Source organism: Aulostomus chinensis, chromosome 3 (assembly GCF_037954235.1).
Source record: "Aulostomus chinensis isolate RoL2024-O1b breed Wild chromosome 3, RoL_Achi_v1.0, whole genome shotgun sequence".
Taxonomy (NCBI): Eukaryota; Metazoa; Chordata; class Actinopteri; order Syngnathiformes; family Aulostomidae; genus Aulostomus; species Aulostomus chinensis.
In genome coordinates, this window is record NC_141322.1 from 20,883,451 (window position 1) to 20,898,834 (window position 15,384).

The 15,384-nt window shown below is 40.0% G+C and overlaps 2 protein-coding genes across 2 annotated transcripts; both read right to left on the reverse strand.

Moving 5' to 3' along the window:
• Positions 1-595: 595 nt before the first annotated feature.
• Positions 596-3,858, reverse strand: tusc2b (tumor suppressor 2, mitochondrial calcium regulator b). The gene is made up of 4 exons (XM_086200798.1): positions 3,695-3,858; positions 2,738-2,977; positions 1,464-1,584; positions 596-1,370 (listed from the first exon to the last, which is right to left on the reverse strand). The coding sequence occupies exons 2-4, from the start codon at positions 2,884-2,886 to the stop codon at positions 1,305-1,307; spliced, it is 336 nt and encodes a 111-aa protein (XP_086056924.1). The 5' UTR covers positions 2,887-2,977; positions 3,695-3,858; the 3' UTR covers positions 596-1,304.
• Positions 3,859-4,620: 762 nt separating this feature from the next.
• Positions 4,621-12,916, reverse strand: rassf1 (Ras association domain family member 1). The gene is made up of 7 exons (XM_086200799.1): positions 12,806-12,916; positions 10,360-10,834; positions 8,432-8,556; positions 7,137-7,241; positions 6,748-7,021; positions 6,556-6,671; positions 4,621-6,471 (listed from the first exon to the last, which is right to left on the reverse strand). The coding sequence occupies exons 2-7, from the start codon at positions 10,649-10,651 to the stop codon at positions 6,322-6,324; spliced, it is 1,062 nt and encodes a 353-aa protein (XP_086056925.1). The 5' UTR covers positions 10,652-10,834; positions 12,806-12,916; the 3' UTR covers positions 4,621-6,321.
• Between the last annotated feature and the right edge of the window lie 2,468 nt (positions 12,917-15,384).

The following is a 15,384-nucleotide window of genomic DNA, read 5'->3' on the forward strand; positions in this document are numbered from 1 at the left end:
AAGAAGGATACAGAAATATAATTCTACCACCATAAAGAATCTTTCCAAAAAAAAAAGTCTTAAATATAAAATACTCCTCTTAAAGGTCTCTCATATCCCTAAATGACACGATTGAATGTGATCTAGTCCCATTTTTTTCATTCTGGATTACTACAACCCAGTAAAATATGTCTCTGAAGAAGGGAGACTTCAAGTCCAAGCTTTCGCAAAAGCAAGTGACTCATCCAGCAAATATTCCACATTGAGGTGCCTGAATGGTCTCTGAGCTCCATCTGGTTTATTGGAATCAGCCGATTTAAACTCACCTGTGTACACTTGGAAGTCGTGGAGTGGGAACTTCCCGTGAAGTGAAACAACATAAATTCCCAGGAAATATTGTGTATAGACACATCATGCCTACAACAACAACCTAACATCTATTTTGGCATTTTCGCCTGCAACATGAAACTCAAATATTTCCACAGGAATGTTTTTTTCCTTAAGAAAAGTCAATGTGTTTTCTTTCCCCTTTGATCTGGACAGCCTGTGAAGTAAATACACTTTGAAATGTGGTTCAAATATGATGTAATAATATAAATGAGAACCAGGACACGGGTCAGCATTTCAAATTGTAATTAAAAAACAGTTATAATAAATTAAAAGTGAAACATCTTGTGCCAAAGCAGCAAAGAAACAAGGTATCTCTTACTAGGCTCACTGCTGCATAACATATGTGGCTCTGAGGTCGGGACATGCCGAGGTCACTGAAGAGTCCGTCCAACGGTCAGTTTTGAGGGCCACCGATTGTCACCTCATTGATGTCATCGATGATCAGATCCTTTTCCATGCATAACGAAGCGAGTCATGGTTGTGTCAAAAGAAAATGTGTGCACTTCCTGCTCTAGATATGACAGAAACACAGGGAAGAGCTGGCAACATTCCCCTTAAACTCCTAGAGTTCAAAGAATCATACCCAAAATAATCTGCAGCCATCAATTCAGGACTTTCACATCCCATGTCTGCACACACACACACACACACACACACACACATACACACAAACATACAAACCATGTAAACTGAGTATGTCTGGCCACTGTAGCAGCCTTCCATATCACCATAGCTCATCTATGATGTATCTTAACTGCACACAAGCCAAAAACAGATCACATGCAGAGGCTCAGCACACGACACCATCCTGTCCACTTAAGGGCATCGAATACATCAAGAGATCATGTTATTTTAAAAGGTGGTTCCATCGTCTTGCTGTAGGGGGAACCACAGGACGGAGCTGACACAGATTAGTCTGAGACGCCGCTCGGACATCAGGCTTCACAGAGGACAACTGGGAAATCTACGTGGATGCAAGGGTGGTCCAGCTTTATAATTCCCTGCAAGGACATGAAAGAGATTGCATTTTCAAAAAATGTTCATACAGAGAACAGTTATTGGTTCTTATTAGTTTAGAATGAGGATTTCCTCACCTGAGGTGTTAAGTTTTTATGAATCCTCTTCAGCTTGGCTTTTTTACGGCCGTTCTTTGTCACAATTGTCTCTTCGTAGAATTCGTGGGCCAAGTCGCCATCTTCATCAAAGTACATCGAGCTGTGGCGAAGGGGCAGAATTAATTACCCACACATTTGCATTGTCCTCAAGATCCGTCTGTGTCACAAGCCTTACAAATTCAGCAGCAGAATATTAAAGGTTAAATAATTGTGAGCTGTGGCTCAACAGAATTGCAAGGACGAGTGAGCCAGATCACATAATCTGGGTTAAGATTATCTCTGTAGGTTTTTGAGCGTGAACAATGGATCTGCTTTTATAGGATTTAGCTGTGCATTGGTGGAGCAGCTGAAGGCAACGTTTTAGCCATAAGGAGTGTTCTCATTAAACATGTGGACGACCTGTGTGAGGAAGTTCTACCTAAGCTTCTCTGTGTTGGTCCTGCAGTGTTTTCTTGACCACAGCACTGAAAACAGGCAGCGATCTGAGGAACCGGGATCTTTGATTGCCATCCTCAATGTCAAAAAAATTATTTTTTGAATAATTTTGGAAAAAGAGAGAGCCTCTCAAGAATTTGATCTATTAGTTTAACTTAAATGTGTCTGAAAATCACCAATTATGTGTTGTCTTGTGAATAAATTGCAAAGATTTTCATCAACAGGAAACAGCAGCACACTAAATGGATGTAGGGGGCAGCAAAGAGCAGTAACAGCAGCAGGGGACCACAGCTTGACAGAACAAACGGGCAGAATGAACGAATATCACCTGAACTGAGACCTGACGACTGAGACTATGATATGCCAGTGGATGGGTGAGAAATGTAGCAGCTTGAATTTATGGTTCTAACTTGCTAAGTGTCAACACGACTGTCTGCATGTGATTGTGTAAGTGCATGGGAATGTTTTCTATACAAACACAAGGAACTTCTCACAAACCGAGAGGTTTTCTTACATTGTTTTTTTTTTGTCCTCTAATGAGCACATTTTGTAAAAGATAAAATCACCACAACATCCTCTGACTCCCTTCCAATAACACATTATGTAAGCTTGTTCCAGCAGTCATCATAATACACCGGTTTGACATCAATAGAGCATTTTTGGGCAGTGTGGTAATGTTCAAAGTTATCTGAGGTATGTATTGGATTTTCAAATCTTCAAAAAAAAAATATTCAGTGAGTTCAGAAACTACAAAACCTGAAGAAAAGAACCTCTTGTAACATATGTGTTTATGTCCAACCTGTAGAAGCATTGTTTACCTTCGTCTAGTGAACACAAAAGGTGTTGCACTTGGGAAACTTCGAACTCTTGCCAGTGAGTGCTCGTTTCCATCTTTGGCTGGCTCGTCCCCACTGCTTGAGCCAGAAAAAGGCCAAAATCCTTTGGATTTGGAGCCGCTACCACCCATCTTCAGCTGAAGCACATTATTTTCCTGAGTCACAGGACTGCCAGTAGAGCTACAGTGTTACTGTGAGCCTTCAGGATGTGGAACCTATGAACTAAAAAGTAAGAAAGGAATTCATGTATTTCATGCAATCTAAAACAGGCAAACAAACAAGACATATTAGCAAGTTACACCTTGATGCTCGCTTTCCATTTTCACATGCACAAGATAAAATAATCCACCGCTACAATAAAAAGATTTTTTTTAAAAAGGAAATGGAGACATTTAATCAGTATACTCATATCATTATGAGAATGTTCTGACTGTCTGGAAGAAAACACGTTGCTGGCTACTGCTAACAGTGTGCTCTCATGCCAGCACGTCGCAGGCCAGTTACATGACATTGCAACCCGATAATGCCACATTTATGTTAACACTAACTAGCCAGCGTAGCACGCCTAACTGTATCATGCTCTTACTTCAAGCTAGATTTGCATTTGTAATTACAATCTCCAAAATATTTTGCTCGGTGTAATCAGGAGAGCTCGACAAACATTAGCTAGGTTATCTGGCTGGGACAGCTAACATGGGTAGCTAGCAATGACTGACAAAACACTGAAAAATAACGTTATCTCAGTGAAAGCTACTCAGTTAGCTGACATGTCACCGTTTGTTCTGGTTGTTAGCCCCATCGTTAGATAAAGCCACTGTCACTGCTCAGGTTGGAATATTTCTATGTCTTTTACGAAATAACATTTTGTACCGCTGACAAAAAAAATAGAGGGTTTGTGATAGGTGACAGCTGCAGCTTTTAGATCCGTTGAAAACATACCTAAAGTGCCTTTGGTGTGGTCGCAGATATTCGATTTTCTTAGATGAAATATTGATCGATGGCTTGCTAAATTTGTACAGGCAAAGTCCTTGAAAAAGACACACAGGTATCTACTTATGCTAACTATTGTTACACATCACCCTTCTTCGAGTTTTATGAAAAAACGCATTACGGGGTCATTAGCGCCACCACATGGATAGGAGGGGAAATGATTTAAATTTAGCCAAGCAGAATGTGCTGAACTTTGAAACTGTCTTTACCGTTTATCTTTCTCTGCTCAATTTTGTACCGGGATTGAAGTCTTCAGCACAGCAGTCCCATTTTTAATACATTTTAATTAACAATAGTAATGCTAAGCAAAAAAATGCTATTGTACGCTCACACTCTTGTTTGAGAGCAAGACTCAATATTTTCATCTTGATTATTTTAATGGAAGGTAAAAAATATTAAAATTAACATATGATTATCTAGCAGTCCTGATGCATTCTCTCTCCCTGTTTGCTTGTTTTTCTTTTCTGATGTCTTTCTATTCTGTATTGTAAGTTAAAGTTATTCATTTCATTCATTATGTTCTATTTTAGTCCCTATTGTCTGATTATAAGGATTTCATAAGTCCATCCGATGATACATATTTTATTTCCTTGATGTTTGTTGATGTTGTAATTGTCTGTCTCTGATTCATCGCATGAAGAAAAAGATTACAAGTCATTTATTATCACTTCAACATCCCAGTCTGCTGCTTATGACGGTTCAGATCTCCACCTCAGAGTCCAAAGTAAAACTTTATTAACACAACCAAACATGTCATGTTATTCCTCTGATCCAGTCTGTAAAGGCCATCACAAACCCTGACTCCAAACGAAATGAAACACCTTGGAATGAATATGCAGGAAGCAAGCTTGAAGATGAGTAACAATGAGCATGTAAAAGTTTATCTATATCTATATATCTATATCTATAAATATATATATATATATATATATATCAAGCTCTGCTCAGCATACTTATAGATTTAAAATTCCGTTTTGTGTGTCTGAATGTTCAGAGAAAAATCTGATCATCCTTAACTTTCCTCTGTGTTTGGTTGTCACCTGTTGCGTCTGTCGATCCTGAGAAGAGCAGATGCAGTACAAGAAATAGGCCACATGATGTCAGCAGAAAAACTGCCCTACAGCTTATGTTGAAGAGTAGTAGGACAGGAAAGACAGGTCGAACTCTGTGTCTGTAGTTCGAAAACTAAAACTTACATGATTAATTAGCATTTATCAAACAGAATGTCCAAAACTTACAAGGTCAATGTTGCGACCTCACATGTGATCCCTTTAAAGAACAATGTACACGCAAGGACCAAAGCTCTCCTGCCAAGTTACCACAATCTTCTTGAAAGGCTTCAGTGGAGATTGTAATAACTGATCTAAGTATTAAAGATATTGTACATCATATGATGTTCCAGTGTCTAGCTAGTTTTTCCAAATACTGAACTTATACTTTGGTTGAAAATAGTCTATCAAACATGGTACTAAAAATCACCATCATTAAATTATATTATCATCAGTTTATTAGATAATTAGGATACATTTTCTCACCTTACTCATTTTCACAGGTTCATTAAAGTGCCAAAATGTAAAAACAGCTGCACATAAGATAAACCAAACAAAATATCACATGATAAATATCCAAAAAGGCTAAATGTTGTTTTGTAAATAGTCTAAACAAAGCAGCATGATTTTTTTTAAACAAAGAATATCATCCAGTTAAGACCAAAATAAACTATATTTTAATTTGCTCATTCAATTGATAACGCAGGTATAAATTGCACTAGAGAAGTTGGCCCTAAGCTAGTTCTCATTACATGTAAAACATTCCAGCTTCTTCAGTAACCTGTAGTAACTCTTTCCCTTTTCCACCGACGTGAACTTTCTCATTGATGGTTGGTGGTTCCTCTTCATGCAAAGCCATACTTCAAACAAAATGTGTATTTTGCCTTTCAAGTACTATTCAAGTTCTCTCCCCTCCTTCATCACTCTGTGACTCATCAACGCAAAAAAAAAAAAAAAAGCCAACCATCAAGATGAATATAATAGGGACTGACGGCTAAAATAACAGACAACTGCCCAAAAATGTTCATTTACAAATTCTCAAACAGATCATCTATATTCACATCCTCTTTATCCAGTTATATGCGCAGTAATCCACAAACACTTTGGGCTAAAAACAAACTATAACAATAATGATGGTGCAGTGCTACCGCTAACGAGTGCTAGCGAGTCTGAATTCATCTTCACGCACTAGCTGCTCTTGCTCGGCGCTACTGTGACTGAGCAATGTACTAGAAGTATTTGTGGAATACTAAAAGTACAGCCGGATGAAGAATAGTTTGGGTGTTGTTCTGTTGCTGTAGTTGTTGCCAGCTGTCAGTTCCCATTAGCTTCAAGCTAATAATAATATACATGGCTGGCACGTTCTAGATTTAGGAGTCGCAAAGCAGTGATGCAGGGGGGAAAAAAACATCTTTGTGATCCCACGAAATTTCTTTGAGAATACTTTAAAAGCAAAATAAATTTTTTGGGTGAATCATAGCTTTGAATATGTGGATCAGATGAATGTCTATATGGCTACAAACAAAGTCAAGCAGGAGTACTGATCTTCGCCATGGCCTGCTTCATCATGTCTCTAGCACGAGCGTAACGCTTCACTATCTGCCGTACATGCTCCTCTTCCTCGCGCTGCAGGATACGCAGGAAGTTGCACAACTCAGGAAAGCTAAATGCATCCCACTGTGGATGAGAGTGATTACAATTTTATGTGCAGTAAATGTATATTTTAGAATTAAATTGATAAATTCACCATACACTACTTACGTTCACATCCCCTGTCTCATTCTCTTTCAAGACCAGACTCAGGACTTTTTCACTTGGGCCTGCACATAATCGCAGGAAGAGGGGGCGCTCATCATCACACAGCTTACGCATGTACACTAAACAAGACACACACAAAAAACTTCAGTGCTTTCAGGTATAATACTGACATATGAGTGCTATTTTTACTCCTACCTTGATTTTGACGGTCAGCGCGTTCAAACAGAGCAAACTTGGCCGGGTTGTCCACCACCGTAAACTTGTTGAGCAAGGCCTCGATGACTTCGCGTACCCGTGTTTGGGAGCTTATATGCAGGTGCTTTGCAGTATCTTTGGGGAGGTAGAAAGAAGTCCGCCGTCTCAGCCGTCCTCCCTGCTGATGCTCCAGGTTCTGAGGTGGAGGTAAGGAGATGGGGCGAAACAACTGGAAGTGGACCTTGATGAAACCGGTGTAGGAACCATCTTTATTCTGAAATATGGATAGATGAAGTGAGATCATTTCACAGAAAAATCTGGTCTGCTGTTAACACAGTCATAGATCTATATTTGCTTTTCCTGATTGTAGAAAAAGTTTAATTACTCACAACCACCATGTAGAGATTGCTGTTAACCTGAGTGTTGTACTCCTTAACCTTCTGCTGAATCTCACTAACACTTAACTCCTGTTTACCCCATTCAGTCTGTTCATCCTGAAATGAAAGAATGGCAAAAAAGCCACATGACATCAGAGAAATAAACTAATGGATAAAAACATTTCTTTATCTGCAATGAAAAAAGAAAACAGGCACAATCACCAAACAGAAAACTGCTGGAGAAGCTCACCTTTGACCTTCCAACTGTGTGAAAGAATGATGTACACGCAGTGAAATATACTTCCAGCTCCGAGTCATTTTCATCCTGACTAACTAATGTGCTACTTGTTCTGCTTCCCCAAGTCATCCTTGAAGCTTCAGGTGGCAGCTTTTTCTGATGGCTGTCATCGCCACTCTGAGAGTCAAATGCCAGGATCTGCTTTGTCTTTTCTCTTCTTTCTGACCAGAGCTGATTCTTTTAGCCGCTCTTTTGGCTCCTCCCTGATCATAAAAGCTCGCAAAGACGTCTGGACACGACCCCCCCCTGGGATCAGCATGCATCCAGATAGATGTTCTATTGTTATTGCTGATGCGAGAGTGTGAAAGTGCTCCTCAAGGATGGGTTTCCTCCTTTTTTAAAGCCCTGCTATTACTGAAATATAACAACACTAACAGATTAATTGTGATGAAATTATTGGCTTTAAGTTTCCAGGGAGCCATAACATATTATAATATAATCATAAACTGATGCTTCCACTCTAGTTTACATGGTTGTTTTCACTGGATGAGTCTATGCAGGAAGTACGTAAATGAAGCTAATAATGGTAAAAATTTCTGCTTCCTTTCTATTTTTCTAAATTGAGGAATTATCCTGACTTTGCAGGTTTTATTGAATGCCACAATTGATCCTGTGAGAAGCTGCAGCTAGCTGAGCAAACCTGGCACCACTGAGGTTAAAAATGGGCATAAACTGCAGATGAGTAAAGCCAGGCATTAATATTTGGGTTGAAAACCAGTGAAATTAGATCGAAAAAGGTGTGGTGATCCATTCCCAGTCAGGATTGTTCATATTCTACAACGTGGACAGCTGTTTCATTGTGACACCTCAGCTTTCTCCTTAATGACATGCTGTATATTTGCCTTAACAATGAAGGAGGTGATAAAACTGTATCTCTGAGGATATATGGTGCGCTGATCCTCAGCGAACAATCTGGTTGCCTCCAACACACCAACACCCTGCATGATTTCTTGGCACTTGCCAAAAAAAAATAAAACAAACTTTAGCTGGACAACAAAACAGTCCCCACCACATTTGTGTCTGTCTCGATGGAGTCGACAGATAGATCTGCCTGGTGTGTTAACAAGCTTCCATTTGTGCTGCAGTCCAGTTGGATGAAGGGTCGGCAGCGATAGTGACAAGTGTAACTGCAGCCTGTGAGACAAAAGGAGAACAGAGAGGAGAGAGGTCACCGTCAAAGGTCATGAAAGAGGCTGGTGTTTTTCCATCCACAGTTTGGCTTACTGTCATAAACTGGCATGCATCAGAGCATAATAAAAAAATCTTAATGATGCAAAGTAAAAAAAAAAAAAAAATGCTCTTGTGAAATGTTCTCCTGTTTCTGGAACACTTTATGTGATCAGCGGTGTGTGTTTAGTTGTGAGCGAGATACCTCCAAAACAAATGGACAGATTTAGATAGAATTTGGCGGTTGGGGGAAAACATCTCTGAATGGACTTTGACGACGTTAGGTTCATATTCTATATTCACAACGTCTCAATATGCAATTTTGCAAGCGCACATCTAGTTTTAAATTGCTACAGTAATTAATTCCTAGCATGAATAAGATGCCAACTACAGAGACGTCTGAGTGGAGTAAACCCATTCTCAGGCTCGACACTGATGCTTGCCAGATGCATGGTTTTGTGAACGGAAAAATAACATCAGCATCCTGTGTTCCAGCGATACAGGAATCTTTAAGTGACAAAGTTATCACAATCCTGCGAGCTTTTGGGTGGAGTTGACATACAAACAACGCAGCAGATTTGTGAGGGGTTCAGTGATTCACAGAAATGTCACATTTTATATTCATACTGGTTGTATTTACATACTCCAAATAATTGCGCACAATTTTTCACAATACCTATTATCACCCCACCCCCCAAAACAGGATGATTCACCACAGCATGTCATCCTGACTCATTTGATACAGAATTAGTGGCTTGTTGCCCGTTTTTGCTTTTTAGGTCAGTGCCTACAGTGAAAAACATGCACACCATTTACACACCAAAAATCAAAGGATAATGCTGGTGTATTTTACTGTCTGTCAACAAATCCCATAGTAAGTCAATAAAGCCTCAGTCTGTCTGTCTGTGTTTGTGGTACTGAAGCACATTTGTCCTCTAAAAATGGCTCTTCAATGTGAACTTTACTTTCAATACATAATTTTTGTAGTTATTAGCAAACACTGTATCCATTTTCACCGTATTTACAGCAGCAGAACTGTAATACTCATCCATCCATCCATTTTCTTCCTATTATCCTGTTGAGGGTCGTGGGGGGGCTGGAGCCTATCCCAGCAGACTTCAGGCGAGAGGCGGGGTTCACCCTGGACAGGTTACCAGTCCATCGCAGGGCCAAGACATAGAGACAGACAACCATTCACACTCACAGTCACACCTACGGTCAATTTAGAATTAATTTATCCAATCAGCCTCATCCCCATTTGCATGCCTTAGGAAGTCGGAGTACCAGAGAGAACCCACACAGGCACAGGGAGAACACGCAGACTCCACATAGAAAGATCCCGTACCCGAGCTGGAACTTGAACCCAGAACCTTTTTGCTGTGAGGTGACAGTGCTGACCACTGCACCACCGTGCCGCCTGTAGTATTTATGATTAACTACAATTCCATTTTATGAAAGTATATGTCACCTCATGTAACAACCTCCAGAGTTGTAACGTGACGATAATTTACAGAGTTAAAGATGGGTTTTTTTGTTTGCTTTTTTGAAATCTAACTTGTAACTTGTTGCTTTAAACTGCGTACACAATCGAGGTATCAGAATCGGTATCAAGAAGGGAAGTGATGATACGAGAACACTGAGCTTTCATGGCACAGAGGAATGAGTTCAATCAGGCTTTGGTGAAACTTAGTAACAGAGCCAATTAATTGTTGATCTTGGCATTTTCATGGGATTGATGCTCATCCTGTAAACATGTTTTCATGTACTCACTTGCACAGCGTAAACTCTGCTTATAAAGCCCCCAGATGAATTCTCCACACAGGTCACACCAGGTGAGATGAGCGTGACCGTAGGGCTGGAAGTCATGACCCGCACCAGCTTCTCCTGCATGACACACGGGTGCCTCAATACGGACGCTGTCTCCAACCAGGCGGACGATGTGGAAGTGGCTGGGCTGGCCTGTGTGGATGGGTGTTGGGGCTGCGATGGGCGCGGGAGCGGCCAGCTCAATGGGATCATTCACACTGAGGTCCTTCAACTCTATCAGCTCACATTTAGACATCCTGTTCTTGATACAGATGCTGACATGTCAAGTGAGCACTTCCATGGACTAGCAAGGGTGTACATCCAGTTCTGAGATGAGGTAGCTTTCGTGCTGGAGTACCCTAATGAAGTACTCTGATTCAGCGCTGTTCCACTTTCTTCTGCTGTGGAGATGAACAGGTGGCCAACACATCCAGAGGAGCTGAAACAAAGTCAGTATTTGAAATTATACACAAGTTTGTGCTTCTACGCACTCCTAACAAACAGGAAGTTTCAAAACATCTCTTTTACAACAGCAACATAAAAAATTAAGATCAAATATGAGTTTCAGACATGGACAAACAAAAGATCAACCCCTGATATCTGATGCCAGGATCCATACGATAATGAGAGAAATGTGGGGCAAAATGATACGGATAATCCTGGTCAATCCCGTGACAACTCATCCTGCGTGTAACACCAACACAAACATACATGCTTTGGGGAAAAAAAAAGCCCCAAAAATTTGGACCAAATCAATTTCAGTCGCTGAATAATCTATGATCAAAAACAGATCATTAAACAGTCAAAAGAAACACGGTAATATTTGAAATCTTTATGGTTTTGCTACAAGGAACAACTGAGAGTGTTGCGATGTAAGCTACTTTTACCTTCCTTGATTATTGCCATTTTATTATTCCTCATACTTCTACTTAACTATATTTTGGAGAGCACAATGGCCGGCACTCATGAAGAGCTCTTGGGCAGAAATATATCGTTACATACCAAAAGTTTTTTTTTTTTTTAGCCCTCAATCTAGTCTTGTAGATAAGAAGGCAATTGTCACTCCTTGCCCCTGACATGTTGTGTACTTGTCTATCAAAGCCTGCAAGGACTCTCATACATGAGGTACATGAAAAAAGTCAAGAGTTACAAGTCGAGGCCAAAGGGCTCGGCTTCCTTGTAGGGAGTTTAGGGCTAAAAAAAAAAAATCCCAAGGGGTGAGACTCACTCTACTTTTCTATCTATTGAATTCTTTATTTAATAACCACATTTGTTTTAGTGTTTCAGTGTGGGTTGATTAATTTGTCCTTTTGTTAACTGATGGCTGAATATATAATTATGACTAACCATAAAGCCATTCCAGGCAAACTACCAACACTGAAAAACGGAAGTGTGAGACAAGAACAGCTCTGTACTTTAAGTCCCATTTGTTACCTAAAAAGTTCAATATTGGTCCTCAGGAAAAAAAAAAGGTGCACCTCCACTTGGTTCTAAAAAGGGACAATTATTAAAATTATTTCATGGAGTTACTACAGTTTTTGTCTCTTCGCACAAAATGCACAGACAGAGATGCAAGACTGATGAATGCAGGCTAACTCACTGTAGCACAAATCAAAAACACTTTGATTCCCACTGTCAGTATCATCATCTGTTATTACTATTCATTAGATTGCTCATTTTGTATTGTTTCCTGCCTTTTTTGCAAATGGAAATTAAAATCAACTTCACTAATGCCTACTAAATGCTACTAGATTAGTAATAATCGTCATTTAATGAATTAGGTAATACTAGAATACAGTGGTCGTTCTATATCATCAAGCTGTAAAATGTTGTTCTTTATTGTAGCTTCTATCCATTGTTGAGTGTTGACTGTCTTATCTGGTTTTTGTAAAGTGGGGGACTTGAAAGGGATTTAGAAATAAAATGTAGCCTACTGTTACTTTTAAAACAGAAAACCTGCAGCTGATTGGAAGAATACTGCTTGCATTCATACAGAAGTAATATTCTAAATACTAGTAAAATATTACCAGGTGCATGTGAAACTTAGTTTTGTTAGTTTCCAGTTTCTCCGGAGGAACTGCATTGTGACAAGAATCTGAACAAGCCGGACTCGATGTGCCAAGTGGGTCACCACACGGCGCATTATTTACCCGGCCAACAAGAGCACATTGTGACCAGGACCATCTATGCATACAGGCTACTTCTCTGGTTGTATAATAACAAATTATATGGCTCGATCTCTTAAAAGTTTGAATCACGCTTTCATTTTCATTTGTTGCCAAACACGTCTCAGTCGGAGAACAGACGCACAGCGCGGATTAATCCAGCGAGACAGGACGAGAAACTCACTGACACCCAAAAACATTTTTTTAGGTATCGCAAACAGACAACCCGTTAAAAAGGTCCTTACCTCGTTTAATTAATCACCGCCACTTATCGCAGAGGAGATTGAGCGCAGTTTGTCATGGTACCACCATCAGAACATCCTTCGTCCGACGCACACACGCACCTCAGTTTGCGCATGCACATTATGAGAGTGGGATTACCTCTTAATCTCGTGTGTCCTACCACCAGAAGGAATCCCCTCTGTCCTCTCCCATCACGTGTGGGCGGAATCATTGGAGGAATACAATCCACACATTTCAGATTATATTTTATTTTAAATGATACAGGCTGTATTAAAGTGTGCGTGCGTGTGAGCGCGTGCTTGCGTGCGTGCGTGCGTGCGTGCGTGGGGGACAACAGATACAGCCAAGTAGTGAGCATGAGCTGCCCATGTCTAATAGGAAAAGAAACATTATATTTCATCAACGTATGAATCACAAGCTCGATCAAATTGAAAACGCTGCCTAAAATGTATTTATGACTCTAATTTCCTGATCACTCTGGAAAATGGGAGTCCATTTTCTCAAGGCGAGGATGTCTTCATCGGGAATGAACGGTCTGATAAATGTTTAATTCGGGGCCGTTTGGAGGAAAAAGCCCCCAGGCTCCAATATGGGGATGAGATGAATGGCTGGACTCGCTCTGCATTATCGCTCTCATGCCAGACTTTCATGCTGGATACCAAGATGTGTCACAATGAGCGCCACTCTCTTGTTTTCCTCAATGAGTTCTGTCAGTCTTTGAGACTCTGGTGGAAGACTAAAGTGGCAGAGTGCAAACATAAAGGACCGAGCTGAGTAAATGTAGGTCACTGGACAAACACGCACTCTGCTGTTTCTAATCATTTACTTTACACAACCGAAGGTGATGCTGAAGTTCTTGCACTTTAATTAGGTATAGCAGTGGTATTTCTTTTTTGTATTTACGCTGTAATTTCACTAGATGGTGGACACTTTGTTAGGGAATTCTCACATAATAATTTTACGTGAAGAAGAAATATTACTTCAGTGTATTATATTCTTTTATAACCTCTAGAAAGCGTGTATCGGTTCAGGTTTCAACAATGTACTAATGTCAAATATCACTGACCGTGGAGCACATCTATAAACTGAGAACTTTTATTCTTAAATGTCAAGGGTCTTTACAGATGATCCTGGCTTTTGGAACTTGCACGGGATATTTGTGCATGGTTGCATAATTCCAAATGCTCTAAATACTTATATCACCACAGACTTTTACCAACAAAATGCCCTCGAGCACACTGTGACGCTAACTTACCCCATATTTAAAACAAAAATATATTTTAAAGACATATGATAAATCCATGTCAGCTATCCTGGGTCCCGTGCGTTACTTTTTAAAATAATGTTTTGATGTTTTATGTTACTGCACAACCTGGTTGAAAGACACGGCCCCACCACACACGCACACACACAAACACACATATGTAAACGGCACACACACGAACTAAGGATATACACAACAAAACAATAATGCATGTCTGACATTGTCAGAAATGCTTAGTTACCACATTAAAAACCTTATTACACCACCTACCCATCTTGTGACCTGGAGGCATCAAAGTTCCTCACTATAATTATGTATGCTGAATTTTGGATCACACTCACCCTGTAAAGTATATGTGACCTAAGAAAACATGCTCATAGGATTACTTTAACACGCACATTTTCACTGTGCACAGAGAACATTTCCACTTTCACAGTCAAAGTGAAAGCTGTCTCCTAGTGTCAAAGACTGTACATACATCCCTCGACACAGTGAAGCTCACACATTCAACTGTGGGAACAAGAAGAGGAAGAAGAGGAGCGCATTCTTGACTTGGGGGTGGGGGTGGGGTTGGGGGTGGGGTGTATATTGTTAGGTAGGCATAATATATTTAGTGTGTGTATAAAAGAGGGTGAGAGAGAGAGAGAGAGAGAGAGAGAGAGAGAGAGAGAGAGAGAGAGACTTCAATGAGCATGTTGTTGTTTTCTCCAGCAGCCGTCCTGCTGCCTGGCTGCCCAGTGTGACGAGGCCCTGCAGTCACAAGCTTATTAGAGAGTAATTGGAGCACAATAACCAGTGAACAGCTGACCAGTGAGTGTCCACTGAGGTCTTGGATGGGGAATTGGTGGTATTAGTCAGAAGTATCATGCAGTATTTAACTGCAACAACATGCACTGAAAGTCGTTCTCCTGTGATGGGAATGTGGTTTTGTGACGGTCGCAGGTACTGAACCCTGCCCTGAACATATCCATACAAGCATCTTATGGGGTTACATCTGGTTCACTTTGCTTCAGATTTATTTCATTTTGATTAATGACGACATACATTTTGTAAACAAATTCCTCTTCCTGCAGAGTCTGCTGCTATTCAATGCTGTTTCTCATTTTTTATGTATGTATGTATGTATGTATGTATGTATGTATGTATGTATGTATGTATGTATGTATGTATGTATCTGTCTATGTATCTATCTATACATCTATTTATGTATTCAATAACCCGTGAGAAGTTTCTTTTTAAAAAAACAAAAAAACAAAACAAAAACCTCTCTTTCTTGGCCATTAGCTCAATAAAGTACTTTTTTGCGTTTAAAACAAG

Bases quoted from the DNA above. Each gene is read 5' to 3' on its own strand.
- tusc2b (XM_086200798.1), bottom strand. From the start codon at position 2,886: ATGGGTGGTAGCGGCTCCAAATCCAAAGGATTTTGGCCTTTTTCTGGC. The intron at 1,585-2,737 runs GTAAACAATGCT...CCTTCGCCACAG, and splicing joins TTTGTGTTCACTAGACGAAG to CTCGATGTACTTTGATGAAG. The intron at 1,371-1,463 runs GTGAGGAAATCC...ATGTCCTTGCAG, and splicing joins ATAAAAACTTAACACCTCAG to GGAATTATAAAGCTGGACCA.
- rassf1 (XM_086200799.1), bottom strand. From the start codon at position 10,651: ATGTCTAAATGTGAGCTGATAGAGTTGAAGGACCTCAGTGTGAATGAT. The intron at 7,242-8,431 runs GTGGGGACTGTT...CTTTCATTTCAG, and splicing joins TCGAGACAGACACAAATGTG to GATGAACAGACTGAATGGGG. The intron at 6,672-6,747 runs GTAGGAGTAAAA...TGTCTTGTTTAG, and splicing joins CGCTGACCGTCAAAATCAAG to TGTACATGCGTAAGCTGTGT.